This window comes from Coffea arabica, chromosome 9e, assembly GCF_036785885.1.
Source record: "Coffea arabica cultivar ET-39 chromosome 9e, Coffea Arabica ET-39 HiFi, whole genome shotgun sequence".
Taxonomy (NCBI): Eukaryota; Viridiplantae; Streptophyta; class Magnoliopsida; order Gentianales; family Rubiaceae; genus Coffea; species Coffea arabica.
In genome coordinates, this window is record NC_092327.1 from 31,763,399 (window position 1) to 31,778,621 (window position 15,223).

General features: G+C 35.5%; 2 protein-coding genes and 1 non-coding gene across 3 annotated transcripts; 1 reads left to right on the top strand and 2 right to left on the bottom strand.

The window, feature by feature from the left end:
* Positions 1 to 921: 921 nt before the first annotated feature.
* On the bottom strand, positions 922 to 5,010 carry LOC140014679 (uncharacterized). Its single transcript, XM_072065767.1, has 4 exons — positions 4,798 to 5,010; positions 3,516 to 4,602; positions 1,934 to 2,000; positions 922 to 1,567 (listed from the first exon to the last, which is right to left on the bottom strand). The coding sequence occupies exons 1-4, from the start codon at positions 5,008 to 5,010 to the stop codon at positions 922 to 924; spliced, it is 2,013 nt and encodes a 670-aa protein (XP_071921868.1).
* Positions 5,011 to 5,629: 619 nt separating this feature from the next.
* LOC113710802 (small nucleolar RNA R71) lies at positions 5,630 to 5,736 on the top strand. The gene has a single exon (XR_003452982.1). It is a non-coding gene; the product is annotated as a small nucleolar RNA R71 (small nucleolar RNA).
* Positions 5,737 to 8,069: 2,333 nt separating this feature from the next.
* On the bottom strand, positions 8,070 to 9,626 carry LOC113709864 (uncharacterized). Its single transcript, XM_027232713.1, has one exon. It carries the CDS (start codon positions 9,624 to 9,626, stop codon positions 8,070 to 8,072), a length of 1,557 nt encoding a protein of 518 aa, XP_027088514.1.
* Positions 9,627 to 15,223: the final 5,597 nt, after the last annotated feature.

Consider the following 15,223-nt stretch of genomic DNA (forward strand, 5'->3'; position numbering starts at 1 on the left):
GTTTCTGATCATACAAGGGTTGTGGAGGTGTTTATGATGAAAGATTGGAGATTTGATGGTTAAAATGGAAAATTGGAGGAAAGAGGTAGGGTTTCGGTGAGAAGAGGGAAGAAGAATTTTGAAAAGTGCAGAAACGAAGCCTCGTTTCTGCTATATCCGCGAACGGATCCGAGGTCGGATCGTTTCTAGAGGGCCTCGGATCCGACATGGCTCGGATCAGTCCCAACAGAAACACAGACGACCCCTCGGATTTGTCTGGGTTAGAATGGATCCGAGCGAGGATCAATGGATCCGCGGTCGGATCTTTCTGGGCTTTTTAGGATCCGAGCTCGGATCCTTATTTCTCTGCAATAATTGCAGAAACTGCAATTTTTCAAACTTTTTCTCCCTTTTCCGACCAATTCCAAATCACACATTGGACAAACTTTTTATCAATTCTAACCTCCCACACACATGTAATATACCATAAACACAATATCCAACCTCTCAAAACACATCAAACACATTTTCATTGAAAATCGAGGTGTGAGGTTCTTTGATCATTTTTGCATTTTTACATCAAAATGGCACTTTTGGACATTAAATATACATCAAATGAGTCGATGAGCCTTTATAACCATGATATCACCAAAACTCACTTAAATATACTTGAAATGCACAATGTATGTATATGCATGTGGATTTTAAGCACTTAAAACAAAATTTGGTAAGAAAGACTCCCTTTTCACACATGTTCTTCAAGTGCACCTCCAAGATGGATAATAAAACTCCCGTACCTCCTACAAACAAGTGAAATACATCTAATTAGTCAATTAAATTACACCAAAATGTAAGAAACACACAAATACACTATTATTATTGGGTTGCCTCCCAACAAGCGCTTTTGTTTATAGTCGTTGGCTCGACTCTCCTATAACTTCTTTAACTCTCCATTGCATTTCCTAAGGAGTAAATTACTCCTTTAGGAACTTTTTCTCCGGCCAAATAGAGCTTCAATCTTTGGCCATTTACTTTGAATGGAGCACCATTTTCTCCTTTTATTTCCACTGCTCCATAAGGAAATACTTGAGTAACTTCAAATGGTCCCGACCACCTTGACTTCAATTTTCCTGGAAATAACCTCAAGCGTGAGTTGAACAGAAGTACATTTTGTCCTACCTGAAATTGTTTAGGAATAATATGCTTGTCATGCCAATATTTGATCTTTTCTTTATAAATTTTGGCATTTTCATATGCATGTAGTCGGTGTTCCTCCAATTCATTTAGCTCAAGTAATCGCTTTTCACCTGCAAGATTAAAATCCATGTTAATAGATTTAATTGCCCAATAAGCTTTGTGCTCAATCTCTACAGGTAAGTGACAAGCTTTTCCATAGACTAAACGATACGGCGACATCCCTAGGGGTGTCTTAAATGCCGTTCGGTAAGCCCATAGTGTATCATCTAACTTTGTAGCCCAATCCTTGCGTGATTTATTCACAGTTTTCTCCAAAATGAGCTTTATCTCTCTATTAGCTAGCTCTGCTTGCCCATTAGCTTGAGAATGATATGGAAGTGATGTCTTGTGCCTACAACCATATTTAAACAATAAGGAATCCAATTGTTTGTTACAAAAATGTTTCCCTTCATCACTTACTATGGCCTTGGGTATACCAAATCTACTGAAAATATTCTTTTTAAGGAATCTAAGTACAATCTTAGAGTCATTAGTAGGTGAAGCGATTGCTTCTACCCATTTAGAAACATAATCCACTGCTACTAAGATGTACTTATTATTAAAAGAACTAGGAAATGGTCCCATAAAATCAATACCCCATACATCAAATAACTCAACTTCCAAAAATGTAGTTAGGGGCATTTCATTTTTTCGAGATATATTTCCAGTTCTTTGGCATGCATCACAATTTTTAACATATTCCCTAGCATCTCGGTACATAGTTGGCCAATAAAACCCTGATTGCCATACCTTTGCCACAGTCTTGGAAGTACTGAAATGACCACCTGTTTCAAGGTTATGACAATGATATAAAACATTATGTACCTCATCTTCGGGAATACATCTACGTATCATACCATCGGCACAATGTTTATATAGCAATGGTTCCTCCCAAAAGTAACTTTTGACATCATGTAAGAATTTCTTCTTTTGATGATAATTAAACCCCTTTGTAATCTCTCCACTGACCAAGTAGTTAGCAAAATCTGCATACCATGGAGAATTTCTAAGTGTTAGGACAAACCCATCCGGAAAATTCTCTTGAATTGGAACCTGATCTTTGATTGGAATATATTCCAAACATGATAAATGATCTGCAACTAGATTCTCCGAACCATTTTTGTCTTTTATCTCCACATCAAATTCCTGCAATAAAAGAATCCACCGAATTAGTCTAGGTTTTGCATCCTTCTTATGTAGCAAATATTTAAGAGCTGAATGGTCCGTATATATAATAACTTTAGATCCTACTAAATAAGATCTAAATTTATCTAAAGCAAATATCACTGTCAATAGCTTTTTTTCTGTCGTTGCATAATTGAGTTGTGCCTCATTTAGCAACTTGCTAGCATAGTAAATGACGTGCAATCGTCCTTCTTTCTTTTGTCCCAAAACTGCTCCAACCGCATAGTCACTTGCATCACACATCAATTCAAATGGTAGTGACCAATCGGGTGAAGTTATAATTGGGGCCGAAATCAATTCCTTCTTCAACCTTTCAAATGCAACCAAACAATTGTCATCAAATTGAAAAGGAGTATCTTTACATAATAAATCACATAATGGCTTTACTATTTTAGAAAAATCTTTAATAAAACGTCTATAAAAGCCAGCATGTCCTAAAAAACTCCTTATCCCCTTGACATTGCTTGGAGGTGGCAATTTTTCTATAACTTCTATTTTGGCTTTATCCACCTCAATTCCCATGGAGGAAATCTTGTGTCCTAAGACAATTCATTCTTTTACCATAAAATGGCATTTTTTCCAATTTAGTACAAGATTTGTTTCCTCGCATCTCTGCAAAATCAATTCCAAATTATGAAGACAATGATCAAAAGATGAACCATACACAGAAAAATCATCCATAAATATCTCCATAATTTTCTCAATATAATCAGAAAAAATAGCCATCATGCATCGTTGAAAAGTTGCAGGAGCATTGCATAAACCGAATGGCATTCTTCTAAAGGCAAAAGTGCCATAAGGACATGTAAATGTGGTCTTCTCTTGATCCTCTGGAGCTATAGCTATTTGATTATATCCTGAAAAACCATCAAGAAAACAGTAAAATTCATATCCAGCTATTCGCTCCAATAATTGATCAAGAAATGGTAATGGAAAATGATCTTTTCTTGTTACCGTATTTAACTTACGATAATCAATACACACTCTCCATCCTACCACAAGTCTAGATGGAATTAATTCATCAATTTTACCCATGATTGTAGTCATTCCACCTTTCTTTGGTACCACATGAATTGGACTAATCCAAACACTATCGGAGATAGGAAAAACTATACCTGCGTCAAGCCACTTAAGAATTTCATTTCTTACCACCTCTTTCATGTTTGGATTCAGTCTTCTTTGTGTTTCCACCACTGGTTTGCAACATTTCTCCAATAAAATTCGATGCATACATATAGAAGGACTTATACCTTTAATGTCTGAAATTGTCCATCCAATTGCTTTCTTACGCCTTCTTAGAACTCTTAACAACTTTGCACACTGCTCATCATCAAGGTCAGCACTAACAATTACAGGTAAAGTGCTTATTTCTCTAAGAAATTCATACTTTAGATGAGTTGGAAGTGGCTTGAACTCTAATTTTGGAGGTTCAATTTCTGAAGGTTGTGAAAACCCTTTTCCTTGGTCAAGACTTTCATACAAATTACCCCTTTTATAAGGTGCTTGAAAATCCAAATGCTTGGCCAATTCTTCAATTTCTTCACAAACATATTCTTGCTTACCTACACTCATTAAACAATACTCAAGAGGATCTAAGTCAAAGTTGACTTGACTCATCTCTTGAGTTAGTTTATCAATTGTGCCAATAGAATAAGCATGATCGGTAAAAGAAGGGTATTTTTTTATTTCATGCAAATTAAACTCTACCTCTTCTTCACCTACTTGAAACTTCAGCTTGCCATTTTTGACATCAATAATAGTACCTGCAGCAGCTAGAAATGGTCTACCAAGAATAATTGGCATAGATACATCTTTTTCCATATCTAATACCATAAAATCCACTGGAATGATAAATTTCTGAACTTTTATCAAAACATTTTCCAACACTCCAAGTGGATATCTGATAGATCTGTCCGCTAGTTGCAAAGTAATATTAGTGCTTTTAAGCTCCTTCAAACCCAATTGTCTAGCCACCGTTAGAGGTATTAATGATACACTAGCACCAAGATCACACAATGCCTTAGAAAAATCAATGTTACCTATGGTGCAAGGTATAGAAAAACTCCCCGGATCCTTCAACTTCGGTGGTAGCTTATTTTGAATAATTGCACTACATTCCTCCGTTAATGCTATTGTTTCACAGTCTTCCAACTTTCTTTTTCTAGTCATGATTTCCTTGAGAAATTTTGCATAAGACGGAATCTGTAAAATAGCATCGACAAAAGGAATGTTAATGTGCAATTGTTTGAACAGTTTAACAAATTTTTCAAACTCTTTATCAAACTTATTTTTCTTTAATCTTTGCGGAAATGGAATCGCAGGAGGTATTGGAATGGTAGTGGAAGATGATGGTTGCTTTTCTCTTGGATTCTCCCAACTATTTTCCTCCACAATCGCCTCTTGGTTCCTCTGCTTTTCTTCTTGTTTTTCATTCTCATCATTCTCAACTTCCTCCACTGGAGGATCTTCTAATTGTCTACCACTACGAAGAGTAATGGCTTTCACATGCTCCTTAGGATTGACCTCTGTTTTGCTAGGTAATTCTCCTTGATTTCGATTATTCAAAGAACTAGCAATTTGACCAATTTGGACCTCTACATTCCTGTACATTGTAGTGAGTTGATCCAGTCTCCCTTCTACTCGTTCAAATCTGTCCGAGATAACTTTAGCAAGTTTTTCTACTGCAATCTCCTAACCCGGTTTAGTTTCAGCTTGTGGTTGCCTTGATTGGAACCCCGGTGGATTGGTTGGCCTTGGTTGATTTCCTTGGTCCTTCCATCCAAAGTTTGGATGATTTCTCCACCCTGGATTGTAAGTATTCGAGTAGGGGTTATTTTGAGCATTACGATTGTAATTATTAACGAATTGTACCTGCTCAGAATCAACACACTCATTAGTATCATGTTCACCTCCACATATAGAACAACACGCTACATGTGCATTAGATGAACTTGGACCAACTCCACCTTGTCTACTTAGCAACTTCATCACATTATTCATTTGAGCACTCAGCATATTGAGAGTGTCCATTTCTATCATACCTGCGTGACGTCTTGTATTACCTCTCTCATTGGCCTATTGATAGTTATTTGCTGCCATTTCTTCTATCAAATTATGAGTTTCTTGGGGTGATTTACCCATTAAAGCTCCACTTGCAGCTGCATCGATCATAGTTTTAGTAGAAAAAACTAAACCATTATAGAAGGTTTGTATGATTAACCACTCCGGCAGTCCATGATGTGGACATTTCCGAAGCAAATCTCTAAACCTTTCCCATGCCTCATATAATGATTCACCTTCCAATTGGCTAAAACTAGTGATATCCATTCTGAGTTTAGCAGTCTTACCTGGTGGAAAATACTTATTCAAGAATGCTCTTGATAAATCATCCCATCCGGTGAAAGTATTAGGAGCATGAGAATGTAGCCAAAGTTTGGCCTTATCTCTCAATGAAAATGGGAACAATCTTAGCCTTATAACATCATCACTAACTCCATTCATTTTAATTGTATTACAAATTTCCAAAAATGTAGCTAAGTGTGTATTAGGATCTTCTACTGCATTACCTCCAAATTGAGACTGTTGAACCATTTGGATAAGTGATGGTTTAATCTCAAAATTATTAGCATTTACCGAAGGCCTTGCTATACTCGTTTGAGATCCTTGTATTCCCGGTACAGCAAAATCTCGTAGAACTCGCCTGTTTGCTTCGTTTTCTACCATTTCTTCTTCAAATGGAAGCTCTATTAAGATTTCCTTTATTGGTTGCCAAATCCCCTGTTCCTCTTGCTGTAATGTGTTCCTCCTTTGTCTATGTAGTGTCCTCTCAATTTCTGGATCGAAAAGTACAACTTCTCGAGACGCCCGGTGCATACACTACAAATAAAAACAAGAGAAATTTTACAGTTTTAATTCAACAACTTGAATAAAAATAATGAAAATATCTAAATTAATAGAGATGATTAAGCCCTAATATTGCCGCTCCCCGGCAACGGCGCCAAAAACTTGACGGGATTTTTAATTTCAATGCAAGTTTAATTCCGAATTTACACCCGTTGGACTGCAAGTATACAGGTCGCAATTGTAGTACAAGATGTGTATCGGGTCGATCCCACGAGGAGCAATTTAAACAATTACTAAGCCCTTGTTTTCTCTATTATTTAGACTTACAATTAATTTGAGCAGAGAAAATATAATGCTGTAATCTACAAACCTGATCTACAAATCTAGTTTAACAAATGCTGAATGCAAATAGCGAAATTTCACTTAAGAAAGATTCTAGGGATGTAGATTCCACTTATGGCAATAAACAACACAAATTAATGGATTTACTTCTTGCTATTATTCTTGTTTAACCAGAGATTCATTTTCAAAATTACCAAGTCTCATTTTCATGATGAAATGGCCTAGAGCAATATAGATTTCCCTATTTTCATGGTGAAATACTACTACTACTCTGTTTTATTTCATGAAATGCTAAATAATCCACCTAAGTGTATTTCTATTTTCATGAACATACAACTCAAGCTCTACTCATGTGTTTCCATTGTTATTACCAATCCTCATTGAACAATAACAACTAATAACAAGCTATTGGTGATCAATCAACAACAAGTAATCACAACTACACAAGTAGACAAGTTAATAAAAGATCTAACAAGTGTACATCACCTTCAATTCATATTATTTAGCCATAAGTTTCATCTACTCCCTAGAAAAAGAAAATTAGCTACTCATGAATGAATTAACAATCAAACTCACAAGTTTATTAATGCAAAACATCATGAAGTACAAGTATAAGAAAGGTAAAAGAAAGCTTAGCCAATTGAAGGTAAAGCTCTCCAATTCCTGCTATGTTCTTGTACAAGATGGTTACAAGTGAAACTCCAAATGCTTCTCTAAGAACTCTTAGCTAGAGAGAAAACTTGTTACAAGAAGGAAAACTAGCTACGTCTTTTTTTTTTACTTCTCCTCTGTGTTTCTGCATAAAAGGTGGTAGAAAGTCTATTCCTTTTTCCTTCATAATTTCTTCCACTCAGATTTTGTAAAAAGAAGTCAAAGATATGATGTTTCTTTCTTTTCTACACTCATTTGGTCTTCTCTTTTATTGCAGAAGCATGTGCCACCGATTTCTGGCCCTCAAAATAGCTGGAAAAGTTGTGAGAAAGGTAAAGAAAAATGGCTGTGCCACTTGCTGAGGAAAGAGACAGATCCGAGCCTCTGATCCGAGGGCTGAAAATTGATCCGAGCTCGGATCAGTGGATCCGAGGACTTCCCATGATGTATCCGAGGTCGGATCGTTCTGACCTCGGATACACTCCGTCAGAAGTACAGAAAAGGGCTCGGATCCCTCTTGTACACACGGATCCGAGCTTGTGCAATTTTTCAGTTTTTCACTTCTTCCCATTTTTTACATTTCTGCTCCCAATTTCTTGTGTACTTTGTCCTCTGGATAACCCTTACATTTCTTTCAGCTTGTGCATGAATTTCATACATCAATAACCTTCACAATTTCACCAAATTAACGCATTAATCCACTCATTTATCAAGTTTTGAACCTTTAAACAATATTTAAGCAATTATCACCAAAAGAGTCCAAATATGGCTTTAATTTTCTCAAAACATACCAAAAATTCATGCCAAATTTGTACAAAATGTACGTTAAATATTCACTTATCATCCAGCAATGTCCCCCAAATGTTTTCACAAACATTCTTCTCAATGTGCATGAAGTCAAGATTGTGTCTTAAGACATTATCTTTCCAATATGGCAAGTCAAAGAAAATACTCCTCTTTTTCCAATTGAAAGGCAGCTTCGGATTACCTTTCACAAGTTTTCCAAATTTAATTTGCAAGTCTCTCAATTCACTCACAATCATATTCCCCGTTTGCAAAGGTGGTCGCTTTCCATGTTCTTCGGTGCCATCAAAGAATTGGGCTTGCTTTCTAAATTTATGCTTACTATCTAAGAATCTCCGATGACCCATGTAGCAATATTTGAAACTATGAGTCAACCGTCGTGCATGAGTGAACTTGTGACAAACAGGACAAGCATATTCACCTTTAGTACTCCAACCAGATAACATTGCATATCCAGGGAAATCACTAATGGTCCACAACAGAGCCACATGCAGTTGAAAATTTTCTTTTTGGGATGCATCATAAGTTTGAATGCCAAAATCCCACAATTCGGTCAGTTCTTTAACTAGAGACTGTAAATAAACATCAATATTATTCCCAGGAGAGGATGGTCCGGGTATTAACAAAGACAACATGAAGTACGGTTGCTTCATACACATCCACGGAGGTAAGTTATATGGTATTAAAACTACATGCCAAGTACTGTGTGTAGAACTCATGTTGTTGAATGGATTAAACCCGTCAGATGCCAACCCCAATCTAACATTTCGACAATCCTTAGCAAATTCTGGATGTAGATGGTCAAAAGTTTGCCAAGCTGGAGAATCAGCTGGATGTCTCATACAACCATCTTTTGTACGTTTTTCCTCATGCCATCTCATTTGAGATGCAATTTTAGAAGACATAAATAGTCTTTGTAATCTAGGTTTTAAGGGAAAATGCCACAACACTTTTTGAGGAATTTTCCTTTTTTCCCCAGTTGGATCATTTTCTGAAACAACCCACCTAAGCTCGTTACATGTTTCACATGAAGTTCTTTTTTCAGCACTACCCCAATAAAGAGAACAATCATTAGGACATGCATCGATCTTTTCATAACCCAGCCCCAATGTATTCATCAATTTCTCAGCCTCATAGTAAGAAGACGACAAATTAGTCATGGCCTCCGGAAATGCTTCTCTCAACAGCTCAACAAGCATATTAAAAATCTTGTTACTCATCTTACCCAGGCATTTTAGGTGAAGCAAACGAATAATGAAAGACAATTTCGAGAAATTTTTGCAACCACTGTACAAATCCTGTTGAGAATCATCAATCAATTTGTAAAATTTTTCAGCCTCTGAAACAGGAATGTCCCCTTCTCTATTCAATTCATTTGTTCCATGTGGTATCCCAAATACATCATGGACCAAGTCTTGCATGTCATTAGTCCCATTTGAAACCCCAGTTGATGTATTTTCAGAATTAGATGTGGCTTCATTGTAGTTTGAAAGTTCTCCATGTGCTATCCAATTATTATAACCCTTGATAAATCCTACCACTTTCAAATGATCATATGCTTCCATTTTTGTCACACAAACACCCATGCCGCAATCTTTGCAAGGACACAAAATCTTTCCGTCACAACTTGATCTAGAAAATGCAAAGTTTAGAAACATTTGAAGTCCTGTCTCGTACTTTTCACTTGTTCTTGGAAAATCCATCCATCTTTTATCCATACTTTGAATATAAATAAATGTCCTCCAACAAGCTTCCAAGAGCATGAAAACAACAACTACACATTAGTACTTAGAAAACTAGACAAATCCCATAAAATCATTGAGAATAAGAAACGCCCTGATTTTTTAAACTCAGGCCATAGCTTACAAGTCCCTAATTTCAAGTTCAAGAATTTACAGTCTACTAAATAAAGCAGCCCAGCAAATAAAGGAAATCAACAAAATGCAAAATTTCTCAATAATCTGTAAAAACAGAATTTGCAAGCAAGCGGATAGAAATTTTATTTATCTAATACCAGAACAAAGCCCTTCGTACCAACTCCTGCACTCGCGTCTTCGCAAAATTCCTAACTTCAATCTGAAATGTCAAAGGTTAAACAAACACATGAGCATGAAGACTAAAGGTGAAATTCAAGAATCTTACTAAATTTTCATCAAAGTATAGATACATCTCTGGCGTGTAGTGATTAATTTTATAAGTCCTCTCTTTAGAAAGGCATGCAACTTACGGCATAGGTAATTGGAAAAAATGATTGATAGAAAAAGCACAGGTTTATGACACGGTTAGACCAGCAGATATTTATGAAGAAAAAGCATTCACCACAGAGAGACAGTGAAATGTGAAAGAAAGAAGAGAATCTATCTAGCTTTTTATTTTATACTCATAATCTTTTTTTGGTCCCAGGATTCTTTTAAGTTGCTATGACTGTTCAGCTAATTGATCTAGAAACAGGACTAAATTGAGAAAAAAAACAGAACCCGTAAGGGTGCTATGTCAACCTGAACTGGGAGGGGTGGAAGTTCGACAAGAAAATGGATAGGGGAAGAAAAAAAAGAAAAAAGACTAAAAAATACAATACAGTTTTACACGAAATCCTGCTATTTTCTTGTCTGGCAAATTCAATGCCTACGCGCCATCACAATTAAAAGTTCGTTGGGGTAGTTGCACTCCTTCACCTCCTTTTCCCCTGTAAATCCCTCTCTTTCCCTACCTTTCCAAAGCATCCAAAGTTTCATTCTTCTCCAAAAGTTTCTTCTTGATTCAATCTTTCGAGTATTTCCTTCAATCCATCTTTCAAACTTTAGTTTTGCTAGCTGGGTATACCACATTTTGGCCAAATTAGTAAGGGTGCTATGTCATCTATGACCAATGTGCAGTTCAACAAGAAGTCCATTAATTAAGTCCTTAAATATTAATTTTCATCAACCTATTTCTTAAACTTTTGCACTTGTCTTGCAAAAAGGTCATTCCAGTCACCCCATTGCTATTTTGATCTTCATCAAAGAGCTTCCAAGTCGATTTCTATTCATAGCCTAAACAGAGCTTCAATTACAACTAAGTTTCATATATTAACATTAAAAGAGATTCACAGAAAAAAATGAAAAACAGGGGGGAATTGACATTTTATCGAACAGGTTATGGGCAACAGCTTCATTGTGTTTACCACTTCAATTTTGGAACAAGATATGCGCACCTGAAGTATCTTCCCGCTTTCCCAATGTAGAGCTCCGTTCTTCAGCTTTTACTTCCTGCCTGCCCTTCCAGATGTCTTAGCCGAGGGATTTAAAGTTGAGGTTAGAAAAGATGAAGATGGTTGTTTGCGGAGATAGCTTCGATTGCTACCAACATTCTGGACTGGCCGAGATAGCTTGTATGCTGAGAGGTGAGAGAGATGAGAAGAAGAAAATTTTCACCAAGTCCTTTTGCCGGCAAAATGAAACTTCACAGTACTTCAGCAAGTGTTTTGGAGCCAAAATAAAACGATGTCGTTTTCTGTGTTTTTTCGATTTTTTTTTTGGTTCATCTCACAGTTTCCAGAGTGTCATCATAGGTAGCCTAAAGGCACATTATTATTTGTATATCATGATAAAATAAAAAAATTATAGTACATATTATTGAATTTATTAATAAGTGTCATGATATGTTTACTATAATGGCACAAACCAGCAAGTGTCCTTATAAGCATGTCAGGAAAGATCATTTTTGTTGTAATGAGTATACAGTTACATATCCCTTCTCCAGTTCACTGTAAACCCTAAAAGCATGTCTATGATCCCTGAGAGTATGTCTATGTCAAATATAAATATGTAATTAAATCCAAACACATAAATCAAGGCAAAAGTTAAGAATTTAACCAAGATAAATAATCAATACTCTTTCACAAAACCCTAACCGTAGATATAAATTAGTTTATCATTGAGTAAATATTAATTCAATGTTGAAAAATACAAGACTTAGAATAAAGAGCATGTAGAACTTCCTAATTAATGATACTCTAAATCCCGCGCCTTAATTTCCTAGTTTGATTCTTGAATCTTAAAGAAAAATCTTAGAACTAATGTTTAGCTAAGTGCTTCCTCCCCAGAAAATGCCCCAAGTACTCCTATGTATAGTTTCCTAAAATTCCTGTTGAATCCTAGAAGGAATAGGTTTGTTAAAACTGAAGAAAAGCGAGTTTGCGCGATTTTCGACCAAGTCCGGCACCGAACATTCCATGAATTCCAAATCTTCAATTTTCAGAGGATGTCCGGTGACAAGTTGAGCAACATTTCTTCACAATTCGTTTTCCCACTCTGAGCTTGCATGTCACGCACGACTTGCGTTCATTCTTCTTCAAGTTCAATCTTCCACATGTTTAGGCAAGTTAGGTGGCTTTCATCATCATGTTCAAGTTTCACGTGCAATTCCAAGCCCATTTGCATCAAATCCTCCTAAAACCAAAAACACAATCAAGTTAGGTAATTCCCTTTCATATTAAGGGCTTAACATGCACGTGATTATTCATATAAAATTATACCCTATCATTAACTTGACAATGAATAGTAGGTCTTGACCAGAATGAGCTTGAGTTTTCGAGAGGAGCTGTAAAGCCGGATTTCCAGTGACTCGCGGTGTTGCTATGAAGGAAAGAAAGCTGCTTTTGCTAGTTCAAAATGATCATTAGAAGGTAAAGAGCTATTGTACTGTAGTTCTTTGTTGCAAATAATTTTTTTTCTTTTAGCCTGTCGAGTACAACTCAAAGTTAGTCTTTTCGACTTCTCAATTAATTCTGCAGTTCAGTATTTCCTGCTGCCATTATTTTTTTGTTGTTTTTTGGGACAAGTCTTGTAATCTAGATGAAATTCATAAGAATTATAAAAAGGTGATGAAAAGGTGATGTATGTGATGTAAAAAGGTGATGGAAAATATGTTCATGAAAAATGTAGAATTTTTTTTTATTGAAAACTGGCTTTCCAAACAAGGATACATTCATGAATCTTTTATGCTCTTCACCAATTTCAATGTTTGAAAAATGTTTAATGCATCAAGTGTGACACTGCATCCCCTCTAAGAACATAGGGTTTGCCAAAAAAAACAAAAAAGTGTGACATGGCTTCCACTTTTAAGTATATAATTTTATATTCATCATGTTTACAGATGAAGTTTCATTTTTGAATATATATATATAGTGAAGTATAATGCGCATTTGAGTAAGTGTCATTGCGTTGGTATTCATTATGATAGAAAGGGCTTAATATATTGCAAGTAAAGAATTAAACATGGAAATAATTTTGATAATAAAAAAAATTTAGGGAGAAGTTACTACCGACCTAAGTAGCTTGAGTTTATTATTAAGACTTCATTAGTACTATTAGGACTCACCCCCATGCCACATGGGGTTTTCTTTTTGAGAATTTTGAAATTTTACAATTTTTTTTTTTAGTTTATAACTTGTAGGGGTAAGATTGCTGTTGGTTTTGTCCAAACCCCAGCCATTTGATTAGCAAGTTTGTCTCATTAGTAAGTGACATTAGATTCATGAGTAGGGAATTATATCCCACCTTGGTTTGAGAGATGGAGAAAGAGTATTTAATATGTAAATAATGACCCGAGACTTAACAACTTAAACTTTTGGATCAACATTTGATTCTCGACTTACATATTGGGTTCTCTAATTGGTAGGCTCTTTCGAGTTTTTGCTCCCTAATAAGTAGTAACAGAGTCTCTGTTACAAGATTAGGGTAAATAATCAGGAAGTTGTTTGTTTCCCATTTATTTCATTAAAGATATAGAATAGAAGCATGAGTGAAACTAACACAAAAGCAAATGAGGTATGTCTACATTAAATTGTTCTACTACACCACCTAGCATAATTGAAACAACCATACTACCTGGCATACTTTTTCCAACATTTCATTATTGGTTCGTTTAAAATAACAAAAGTTTTGTCCATGGACACATGTCAACATTTGGCATTGGAATTTTACTAAAATATCTAGTCTGTTAGGATAGGAGATTATTTGAATAGAAAATCTTAGAATGACAATGTCGTACTTTTGATAATGTGATATATGTGAAATATAAATATAATATATAAGATAAAAATGTGATTAAAAAGTTGTTTTTGATGTAATAAAAAAATTTGTAAATAAAAACTCATCCAAACAACAAAATAATACTCAAGAGACATTGGATTTGAGGAAAATATCATCAGTTTTTTCTTCTTAGAAGGCATTGGACTTTTCTTTGAAAGAAATAAGACGTTTATTAAACATTTCTACAAAATGTGCTCGAGTGACATTTTACCCTTTTTTTTCTTTTGAAGTAGAGTCCTCCAATCCATGAGTAGTTTCTACCACAAAGAAGGAGGCTCAAGCAAAGGGAGCCTAGGGTTCCTAGATTGGTGAATTTTTATGTTCTTGTTTGACATTTGAAAGACATTTATCAAGTGTGACATCCCATATTTTCAGCTTCAATATATTAAGTTCATAAGTTTTAAATTTGGTAAGCTTTAGGCCAAGTTTCAGATGGGGGAGAAAAAACAAGAATGAGAACGCCTTGCGTTAATTCCTCTTAGATGCACATTTTAGCAAGTATAAACAACTACATAATCATCTTAGAGTGAGATTTAAGAAGTAGAGACTGGATAGGGGGATTAGATTCCTGAACCTCTAAACTCTGAAGTCTCAACCTTAACTACTAAATCGAGGCCTTCTCGGCACACAATCATTTTATTGAAAACTGATAACAAAAGTAATTTAATAATTGATTAACTGATCATTATGCAAGCTAAAGCATTAAAAAAGGACAAGGAATTAAGTGATGATAAGGAAATTAATGTAGACAATAAAACAGGTTAGGAAGAAATAACTCAAACTAATTAGCTTGAATTAATTCCTGAAACTTATAAGCAGTCGAAAGAAAACAATAAGAATTTGCAGGGAGCTAAAACCCTCTTTTGTGACTCATAGGGACTCAAGCTTTGGAAGTTATCGTGAGTGGATTACAAAATTCCAGTTTTTCCCAATCAATGAAGGTGATCAAGGGACTACTATGTAAGGACGGTGAGCGACTTTTACATACACTTGATACACAATCGAGTGAATTAATTAGGAAATTGTCTTTTACCCTATCAGGGACTATCAAAATCATTTTCTCGGACACTTTTACTTGCATCTTATCTTGGTTGTGCAAAAAAAAAAAA

What these genes read in the sequence shown, in the direction of transcription:
- LOC140014679 (XM_072065767.1), bottom strand. Translation starts at nt 5,010, where the DNA reads ATGTACAGGAATGTAGAGGTCCAAATTGGTCAAATTGCTAGTTCTTTG. An exon ending in AAAAGCAGAGGAACCAAGAG is followed by an intron (nt 4,603 to 4,797) that starts GCGATTGTGGAG and finishes GCTATTTTACAG; the next exon opens with ATTCCGTCTTATGCAAAATT. An exon ending in GGGTTTTATTGGCCAACTAT is followed by an intron (nt 1,568 to 1,933) that starts GTACCGAGATGC and finishes ATATGGTTGTAG; the next exon opens with GCACAAGACATCACTTCCAT.
- LOC113709864 (XM_027232713.1), bottom strand. Translation starts at nt 9,626, where the DNA reads ATGGGTGTTTGTGTGACAAAAATGGAAGCATATGATCATTTGAAAGTG.